Source organism: Vulpes lagopus, chromosome 10, assembly GCF_018345385.1.
Source record: "Vulpes lagopus strain Blue_001 chromosome 10, ASM1834538v1, whole genome shotgun sequence".
In the NCBI taxonomy this organism is placed as follows: Eukaryota; Metazoa; Chordata; class Mammalia; order Carnivora; family Canidae; genus Vulpes; species Vulpes lagopus.
This window is the reverse complement of record NC_054833.1, coordinates 109,247,712-109,258,075: the sequence shown is the minus strand read 5'-3', so window position 1 is coordinate 109,258,075 and position 10,364 is coordinate 109,247,712. Positions and strand designations below refer to the sequence as shown.

The window sequence follows — 10,364 nt, the reverse complement described above, 5'->3', positions numbered from 1 at the left end:
TCTCTTTCAAATTAAAATAAATCTTAAAACAAAACAAAACACCTCCCAGAAGGCTGATTCAGGTTATCTGGTTAAACGGTGGGCCCTTACTGGGTTAGGGTAGGAGAGGAAGGGCCGGTTTAGCCGGGATGCGTACGAGGCCTCAAGGCGGTGGCGCCTGGGAGAGGGGTCGGCACTGGCGGGCGAAGCAACGGAGGGAGCCCGAGGTATTACCAACAATGAGGAATTGAAGGGGGCGCTCGGTCTGGGGTGTGCGGTGCGGGCGGCCACGTGGTGCGGGCGCGGGCCCCTGAGTGCCCCGCGGGGCGGGCGGCCCACCTGCTCGGCCCACCTGCTCGGCCCACCTGCTCGGCCCACCGCGCTCGGAGCCCAGGAGACTGGAGGGGATGGGTGGGGAGAAAGCGGATCCGCGCCCCCGCCCTGCCTGCCCTCTCGTCCTCCTCAGCCATTGGGCAGCCCCGCCGTCCGTCAAGGGCCCGCCTCCGCGGGTGAGCCAATAAGAGCTGGCGAGCGGCGCTTCCTTCTCCCGCTGGACCCGCGCGAGGGGCCGCTGGAGGGGAGGAGGCGGGAGCGGCGGCGGCCGCGGCGGTGTGCGCAGGCGCGGAGCTGACGGGACGGACCGGCGGCCGCGGCGCGAGCTGGTGAGAGGGGGCGGAGGTCCGAGGTAGGGAAGGGGGCGACCGCGGGATGGGGGCGCCTGCAGCCCCGCAGGGCGTCGCCCGCGTCCGGCCCTCCGCGGCCCGCTGGATTGGATCAGGTGATGAGGTGCAGAGCCGAGCCGAGGTGAGGCGAGGGGCGGGGCGGGGCGGGCCGGCAGCCGCGGTCACCCCACCACGCGCGCGCGCCACGTGGGCTCTGGAACTTGCCGAGGACCCTTGGCGTCGGCCCCGGGCGTCCGCACGAGCCGCCTCGGCCCCGGGAGCACCCCCGGGAGCTCGGCCCCTCCACCGAATTCCCGTTTTGCAGGCTGGGAAGCTGGGGCTCGGGGATGTGGCGGCGCCGGGCTTGGTGGAGCCCGGGGACGGCAGGCGCTCTCGCCCTGGACGCTGTGGGGCGGAGGCCTGAACTCGGGGCCTCTTTGGTTTCTTCAGGGACCCCGAATCGTCTGGATTCCGCCTGGGCCGACCGCCTCGCGACGGGCCTGTTGCCTGGTTTCTCTTCAGGGCCCGGGAGGGGTGGGAGGTGCCAGGCGCCCTCGGTCGGTGTCACCCACCGCCCCTGCTCCAGGTTCCGCGGGCCCGGCCGGGGCAGGAGGACGGGCCTCAGGTCTGAGCCCCCAGTGCCCCCAGCAGACCAGTTTGCGAGGGCAGGGCTCCTGAACGAAATCCAGGAACACGTGGGAAACGCTCCTCTGAGGTCACCCGAGAAAATAGAGCAGCTTTTTTTTTTGCTTTTTTTTTTTTTTTTTTTTTGTCTAAGAAAAAAATACCACCAGAGTCTCTTGAAGGTGTTAGGAAACTGTGCCCTTCATGTCCTTGTGGAGGCAAATGTGAACCTTTTGGAAATCAGTTTGGCAACATGAGTTTACACCCTTTGACCTACTGATTGCGCCTTTGAGAAATAAGTGGGTTAAAGCCTAAGTAAGAAAAAGGTTGGTGTGTAGGGCAGTGCAGTTTGGTGTTTCATAAATGTTAGCCAGGGGAAACGACCTCTAAATTTTACAACAGTAGAGAACAGTTAAGTAAATTGAGATTTTTATGCCAAAATGGGGATCCATGCACACCCGTGAAATGTATTTATCATGAATAAAATGCTCCTAAAAAGGAAACCACATTGTAAGTTGTGGTTTCAAGTATATAAAAATGTTACAGAATGATAAGAGGAGTCACCTAGTGATAAAACTAACAATGACCTTTGGGAGCAGAAGGGTCATATTTCATTAAATCCTCACAAAACCTCATGGGGCTAGTATCCTCATCATGTCAGACAACTGGCGCTCAGGCAGGTGAAACAGTATGTCTGATGTTAGCTACTGTCATACCTGGTGTGTTATTGGGCCCGTGGAAATGTTATATCTAGCCAGTATTTGGGGGCCTGTTGTGTGCCTCGTATAAGGCTGGGCACTGGAGAGCCACTGTTGAGTAAGGGAGCCCAGCTTCCTGAATTCATGGAGCTTATAGAATGGTGGAGAAGCAGATATTTAAATAAACACAGTCTGCTGGGGAGAGTGCACATGGGAGCGAGACACCGGGCTCTGGCAAGGGAAAGGATTTGGGAAGAAAAAGAAAAGAGGGGCCCTGGGTTCGCTGTGAGGAATGAGTGAGGTCTGTGGGAAAGCCTTCAGTGGCTCTTTAGGAGTGAAGAGCATATTTTCCCCATTTTCTGGAATGTTACTTATGTGTTGTAATGGAGGTAGGGAGACTTACTTAAGTATTTTTAATTTAGTCAACTCTTAAAATTTATCTTAAATCACTTTTGTTTAGGATGGTAGCAAATGTGTCAGTGTTTTTAAGAAATTAAACTTGAGCTTTCTTTAACTCTCTAATTTTCAGGTTTAAAGAAAGCCCCTTTTGCTGAAGGAACACATTTGCTGGTATAGTTTCATAATGTCAAGTACTTTGCCCTTCTGGATCTTAAAAAATTCTGCAAGGAACAGCATTGCCACATTACAGGGGGGCAGACGCTTATATTCAAGATGTGCCTCAAATAGAAATGAATCAAGATTGAGACTCTTTTCCCAGGTACTAGGCACCAGAAAAAGCATTGGCCCTTGCAGTGGCTCTGCTCTGCAGAAAGCCTACAGACACACTTCAACAGAGGAAGATGATTTTCACTTGCAGCTCAGCCCTGAGCAGGTAAATGAAGTGCTGCGAGCAGGAGAGTCAGCCCACAAGATTCTTGACCTTGTCAGTGGAGTCCCAAATTCGGTGTTACGGTTTGAGAGCAACCAGCTGGCTGCCAATTCCCCAGTGGAAGACCGGCGAGGTATCGCCTCTTGCCTGCAGACCAATGGGCTGATGTTTGGCATCTTTGATGGTCACGGTGGCCACGCGTGTGCTCAAGCAGTGAGTGAGAGGCTCTTCTACTACATGGCAGTGTCACTGATGTCCCAGCAGACCCTGGAGCAGATGGAGGGAGCCATGGAAAGCATGAAGCCCCTGCTGCCCATCCTGCATTGGCTCAAGCACCCAGGGGACAGCATCTACAAGGATGTCACATCAGTGCATCTTGATCACCTCCGAGTCTACTGGCAAGAGCTGCTTGACTTGCACATGGAAATGGCACTCAACATTAAGGAAGCATTAATGTACTCCTTCCAGAGACTGGATTCTGACATCTCGCTGGAAGTCCAGGCCCCCCTGGAAGATGAGATGACAAGGAACCTTTCACTCCAGGTCGCCTTCTCTGGGGCAACAGCTTGCGTGGCCCATGTTGATGGAGTTCACTTGCACGTGGCAAACGCCGGTGACTGTCGGGCTGTCCTTGGGGTCCAGGAGGACAATGGCATGTGGTCTTGTCTGCCCCTCACCTGTGACCACAATGCCTGGAACCCAGCTGAGCTGTCACGGCTGAAGGGAGAGCACCCTGAATCAGAGGACAGGACAGTCATAATGGACAACAGGCTGCTGGGCGTCCTCATGCCCTGCAGGGCCTTTGGGGATGTCCAGCTGAAGTGGAGTAAAGAGCTGCAGCGCAGTGTCCTGGAGAGGGGCTTTGACACTGAGGCCCTCAACATTTACCAGTTCACCCCTCCACACTACTATACCCCACCCTACCTGACCGCCGAGCCTGAGGTCACCTACCACCGGCTGCGCCCTCAGGATAAGTTCCTTGTGCTGGCCTCAGATGGCCTGTGGGACGTCCTGGGCAATGAGGAAGTAGTGAGGCTGGTGGTGGAGCACCTGGCTGAAGCAGGTCGGCACAAGCCAGACCTGGCCCAGAGACCTGCCAACCTGGGCCTTATGCAGAGCCTGCTGCTGGAAAGGAAAGCCCAGGGGCTCCGTGCAGCTGACCAGAACGCAGCCACACGTCTGATCAGACATGCCATAGGGAGCAATGAGTATGGGGAGATGGAGCCGGAGCGGCTGACAGCGATGTTGACACTGCCAGAGGACCTGGCAAGGATGTACAGGGATGACATCACTGTCACTGTGGTGTATTTTAACTCAGACTCAATTGATGCCTATTACAAGGGGGGTTAAGAGTCTCCTGTATGCCCAAGATTAACTTAAATGCTTTTCTAAGATATTTCCACCTACTCTAAAACTGGCTCTTTAGTCCTTACTGGTAAAAAGGCAGGCAGATGTAGCTTGCTTAATAACAAAATGACATGAGAAAAAAAACCAGCCTTGGTTTAAAAGCAGTAATAATGATTTCATGTCCTCGTATGTGTTGGTCACCTCTTCTGCATAAGAACATTGTTGGTAAGCCTTCGATGGGTAAATTTAATCATTGTTTAAGAATATGAAGAACTTCAGGATTTTCTGAGGTTGTGCCACAAGATCTGCAAACCTGGCAATTTCCTCAATTCACAGTCATGGACGTCTAGACTATGAAGGGAAGTTTTGTTTATTTTTTAAGTTACTAAGACAGGTTTACAAAGCATATTCTAGAATACTTTTCTATGCAATATTCTAACTCTTGTGATTATACTTGTGCAAATATTTTGTGATGCTGCATCCTAGTTGTGTTTTAGTTCTAAAATTGAGTTCTCAGACTTGCAAATGGGCCTGCTATAAGCATGCTTGGAATGACTTGTCTTGATTTTCAGCTGAAGGGAGGTGGCTGGGGAGGGGGGCAGCTAGGCCTCTGGACCAGCTGAATTCACTTGTGCGGCTTGTGATCCCTTCCACTGTGTCCCACTCCTTGAACCTTGAGCCATGTTGGGAGGGAACTTCAGTCTACGCCTTAACTCCTGGCCTTCCCTGCATTAATGAAATACCCTCTTGGGCCTAGCCTCTGGGTGGGAGGTTATTTAGAGCTCTTAGGTTTTCTGATTATACCCCTCAATGTTCTGTGAATTCCACCTAATCCTCCTACCTCTGCTGCTGCTGACTGTGCAGTGCTGTCCTGGAGGAAGTCTCCCTCTTCAGATGGCGGCAGGGAAAGAGTAATCCATCATGTAGTGTGGTAGTTGTGACTGATGTGTGGGCAGGACTGGCTGATGCGGTGGGTTGTGGACGTAAGATTCAGCCCGAGTTTGGACAGGTGAAAACATGAAGGACTTCAGAAGTCACTAACCAGGGCTGCCCGTGTGCATCCTGAGAGGCAGTGACGAAGAGGGCAGGCAGAGTGAGATTTGTCAGGTGGGACACTTGCTTTGAGACTGTGACCTGAACCACTACGACTACTACTCGGGGACCAGACCATATTTAGTATAGGAGTCAGGGCAAAAATAAAAATGTGACCCGTAATAGCTTCTGTGGGCAGCACATCTTTGTGTTTATTTCAAATTAAACCACGTGCACCCTTACTCAGGGAATGAATTTCATGTTCTCGTGAATTGTGATGGCATTTAAACAACAGGAAATGTGTCCCTAAATGGAAACACAAATACAATCCCACAAAGCTGACATTTCTGTCTTCTGCACTATGTTAGTTGATCCTTCTCATCTCACCACCGTGTGCCATCCACGGGAAGAAAAGGAAGTTTGACTTTCCATGTCTTGGTGACATTCATTCCCGTGTTGGGGTACTTCTAGCCTGGGGACATTCCCCTGTCTGTTTTCTGGTGTAACTGTTTAGTGAGAGGGGCTTCATCTCTACTCTGAGCACTTCAGCCTTGGTCTTTTTATTCTGAAACCATTAGTGTTCCTTTTGATCTAGATCCTAACTGAGAAATAAAACGTGAATCATTACTATTGGTGCTTGCATGGAAGTTTGTTGCTAGCGCTGAAGACTGCTTGTCTGACATTCTTTGTTCTTGATGCCAGGTAAACTCTGGCATGGCGTACCCTTGGAGCATTTACCGGGATTACAGTGTCTGAATCCTGTTGGGGAGCCTCGCGTAGGTCATAAAATGCATCTGATTCAGTAACTCATGGGACAGCTGAAAGAATACAGACTTCCCGCCTGCTTCTTCAAGCATATCTGTGTTTTTTCTCTCCCCAAAAATTTTCCTGCTTTCTAATTGGTATATCAAGATGAAAGAAGGTTCGGTTTATTGTCTGCCTTTTTCCACTGTGAACTCTCAGCTCTTTCCCTGAATGCTCCAAGAAGTCTCCTGGTTAAGCCCCAGCATGTCTGACTCCTTGACCCCATCTCTGGTGTCATTGGCCTTTCTGAGACACATGGGCTAGTGTGTGAGGACGCTGGAATTTGAGAGGGGTTGGTAGGATTTGTCAGTCTTCTAAAGCATCTATCATTTCTTTTATGTAAAGCTTTCAATATTGAGGGTCGCCTGGGTGGCCCAGTGGTTGAGCGTCTGCCTTCAACTCAGATTGTGATCCCAGGGTCCTGGGATCGAGTCCTGCATTGAGCTCCCTGCAGGGAGCCTGCTTCTCCCTCTGCCTGTGTCTCTGCCTCTCTTTCTGTGTCTCTCATAAATAAATAAATAAATAAATAAATAAATAAATAAATAAATAAAATCTTTAAAAAAAAAAGACTTCAATATTGAGACCTTCAAAACGAACTAAAAAATAAGATTGACCATTTAATATTTTGGATGTAACTTGAATAAAATATGCTTTGATTATTTAAATTGTGTATTAGTTTAGGTAAGAAGCTTTGATAATATTGGCATAATATAGATACTATTTTATGTATAAATAACACAGCTCTGCTGATTCTGGGGATTAGCCAAAATGGATAGAGAAGATAGTATTAGTTCTAAATTCAAAACTAGTATGCTAGGTCAAGAGTTAGATTCAGTTTTCTGAGATATTATTTGTAACTTAAAGCTCATTTGTTATTTTTTAGAAACTGTTTTTGTTATAATGAAAATGTGAACTTTGAGATATGTTAATATATAAACATTGTTTTCCCAGAAGTATGATTGGCCTAAAAGATCTTTAGCATTGGACACGCTGGGTAAAAGTTCAGGTTAGACGCAATTGAGCTGGCACCTTCTGTGCATAAGTGAAATATAAACAGCTTGAACTTGAGTCAGCTAAAGAAGAGAATAACGAATTGTAGGGAACAAGAAAATGTGTTCAGAATGAGTCTGGCTTGACTCTATTGTCCATCAGTTCCTGGTAACCTATCTTTCATTTGACAGTTCTTGGGAGGCCTTCACTTCCAGACTAAACCAGAGTATGCTGGAATGGAGCCATCCTAGCTTCGTCTTAAAGTGGTGCATTTGTCTCTGTATATGACTCCTTCCTCTGGCAGAAGAAGCCCCAGTGTAGCTTTGGAGCTGGGCTATGAAGGCTGGCAGTACAATTGTCACGCAAGCCACCTTGTGTATCACTGAGGAGGGAACATGGGCTGCTGTGCCACCATTTCCTAAACAGGCTGAAGCTCTGTCCCCTATACCTGGGGCAGCTGATGTTTAACTTGCTTCCTGGAAAATATTTCTTATCAAGCATTTACTTGGAAAAATTATTAACCATGTTCATTAATATTTGCTGACATTTGTATTTTAAGCTGTATAGCAATGTTCTTATTTGACAATGATTTTCTGACTATTAGAGATATTTAAATGAAACTTTAAATAAAAGAGGCAAAATGAAATTTGGTTTCTTTTGGTTTGAATATTAATTTCTTTAAGTCCTTAGAGTACTAGATTAGACCAGTCTTTATTTCACCACCTTTACCTAGCCATGAAAGATTTTAATCTATTCAAGGTTCCTCGCCCTAAAGAAGTTTTCTCTACAAGTTTGTGATGGCTGCTGACCACACAGGAAGTCCTCATTCAGTGTTAAGCGTGTGTGCGTGGACCTGAAGTGAAGGAAAAGGAAGTGAAGGGTTTTGTTGTGAGGGTCTGCACACACCGTGCCAAGGCCTGCTGGGGTTCATATTATTTAACTGAGCTTACAAAACCAGCTTGTGTTAAATGCAGAGCCAGCTTTAGGGGACATGTTCCAGGACATGTCCCTCCAGGGTTGAAGAAACCCCCCCTCCACCTCACCCTCAGAACCTGAACTCTATCACCCCACATCTGGAGAGATAAAGGGCCTAAGGACTGCCCCTATGGGTGCTTCTTAATATGCAATCCAACTACTAAGTCATTTACACTTTGTGGGCTAGGGTGGTTGGTCTGGCCTTGAAGAGGAGCAGATTTGGGGGAGGGAAACATGGAAAAGGGAGTGTCTGAGGTCTGATGGAGATAATAGGAGGAGCTATTTCCCTCTTTGATATCGTAAAACAAGCCCCAAAACTGAAAAAGATGCCGCTGACACAGTGGTAGGGCAAGATTTGAGCTAAGTCCACTGTCCATCCTCTTGTCCCAATACTGGCCCCAGTATTGGGAACATAATGCATGAACATAATGCATGAAAACCCTTTCATTGTACAGTTTTGGCCCAGGGTGGGTGGGGATGGGATGGAGAAGTAGGTGGTGCTGAAAAGAAGCTAGATATACTTAACACATGCGTTCCAATATCCCATCATTTTGGAACACGATAAAAATACAAGGAAAAAAAAATACAAGGGAAATGGAGAATTAAATTTTAGAAATTGAGCTCTTTGGACTCCTTCCAGGGGGAAGAAATAAATTTATGCTGTTTCTTTCATATCTAGAGTTTTTGTTTTTGTTTAACTTGATGCTATGAAATGCCCTACAGTGGTTTCCCAGGCTGATGGCCCTCTGAATCGTGGGTGGCTGGTGCTCCAAGCAGCTCCTTCTGGAATGGGTGAATCTTTACTGGCTTTCTATGGGTCAGAGTGTCTTTGTTCCACTAGCTCCTGACCTTATCCATTCTATATGGGAAACTGCCTGGCTGAGAGGAACAAAGGAGATAAGTAGGCCAGAACACATTACTTTCCCTCATGCCTGGAAAAGTGGTGTGTGGAGGGATCTCCCAAAACCTGCTCTTAACTCTTCTGCCTTTCCAGGATTCTGGAAAGCCCTCACTTGTCCAACCTTGTCCTCCCTACAGCAGATAAACAGAAAGAATGTCTGCTACCAACTGCTCCTCTGCCCAGTCCTCCCTGCACAAACGAGAAATCATCAATCCTTGCGCGAAGTATTTCTCTTCTGGCTCTTGTGTGCCCTGGCCCAGGTACCCAGAGGTATCCAGGGATGGCCCCTTCCGGTGGTAGGGGGCTGAGAGATGTGACACTGGGCACCCTGGTGATGGGACGGGCCAGTGCAGGGAAAGGAGCAAGGGGAGTGAAGCACAGGGTCCAATCCTGTGGGTCTGGGGATGGGCTCTGGGATGTTTATGGAAGCAGGGATGAGAGTGCAGTGACGGCTGAGGGGGAGGTGGCCAAATGTGGCTGGATGCAAGGCGGACACCATGGGATGGTCTCCAGGGATAGGAGAGTGAGCAAGGCCATGGAGCGACCTCAGAAAGGACTGTGGGCATGGCTTGCTCTTCATCAGCCTGGAGATGTATGGGGGGAGCAGCACAGCAGATCCCACCCCAATCCCTTCACTTTCCTTGCAGGGTTACAACCAGGTGCTTTGGGGCATTTGTCCTTGTTTTTCTCCTCCCCACTCTGTTCCTGTAACATCAGGCCTGCCCCCTGTCCTTGAATGAACAAGGAAGGTAGGGGTGGGTGGATAGATGGATGATTAAGGGGGGAGCAGATGAAGAGGAACCATCCACAGAGAGGTCAGAGAAGTAGTAGGCAAACTGTGAGCGTGGTGTGAAAAGGTATAAGGAAAGGGGTAAGGAGTGTCTAGTACCAGAAAAGCTCTGGGTGTGGATAGATGGACATGAACAAGTGGTTTTTTTTTAATTTTATTTATTTATTCAAGAGAGAGAGAGAGAGGGAGGCAGAGACACAGACAGAGGGAGAAGCAGGCTCCATGCAGGGAGCCTGATGTGGGACTCGATCCCGGGTCTCCAGGATCACAACCTGAGCTGAAGGTGGCGGTAAACCACTGAGCCCCCCGGGGATCCCTGAACAAGTGGTTTTAAAAAGCATCTCTAAGGAGAGATGAGGGATTCTCACTTGGGACTCAGGACACAGGATGGGCCTGGATGGTGAGGTGGAGGTGAGGGGCTGGCTCTGTGAGAAGAGGCTGGCTGAAGGGCTGGGATGACCCTTCCTCTGAAATAAAGTGGCACAATGGGTAGGGGATAGGGGAATGTCATCAAGCCCACATGTCCTTGGCTTGTGGGAGGGAGGGTATCCATAGGTTCACGTGGGGCTCCAGGGGCTCTGCTGACTCCAAGCTGGGCTTTGGCATGGAGGGACAGAGGAGCTGGGTCTTTTCTGAGCTCTGCCTGGTGGCTTGGTCACTCAGTCCTGAAGATGACATGGTGGGAACACTAATGGGGAGCCCTCTGCTGGCACCACCAGTCCAGGCCCTTCGC

At 49.3% G+C, this 10,364-nt stretch overlaps 1 protein-coding gene across 2 annotated transcripts; it reads left to right on the top strand.

Annotated features, from left to right (window-relative positions):
* The first annotated feature begins 577 nt into the window (after positions 1–577).
* Positions 578–6,171, top strand: PDP2 (pyruvate dehyrogenase phosphatase catalytic subunit 2). Of its 2 annotated transcripts, none has more exons than XM_041772190.1 (2): positions 578–641; positions 2,493–6,171. In XM_041772190.1, exon 2 carries the CDS (start codon positions 2,547–2,549, stop codon positions 4,140–4,142), a length of 1,596 nt encoding a protein of 531 aa, XP_041628124.1. In that variant the 5' UTR covers positions 578–641; positions 2,493–2,546; the 3' UTR covers positions 4,143–6,171. The 2 variants fall into 2 exon arrangements, with proteins under 2 accessions (XP_041628124.1, XP_041628123.1); XM_041772189.1 differs by lacking the exon at positions 578–641 and adding an exon at positions 648–783.
* Positions 6,172–10,364: the final 4,193 nt, after the last annotated feature.

What these genes read in the sequence shown, in the direction of transcription:
- PDP2 (XM_041772190.1), top strand. Translation starts at nt 2,547, where the DNA reads ATGTCAAGTACTTTGCCCTTCTGGATCTTAAAAAATTCTGCAAGGAAC.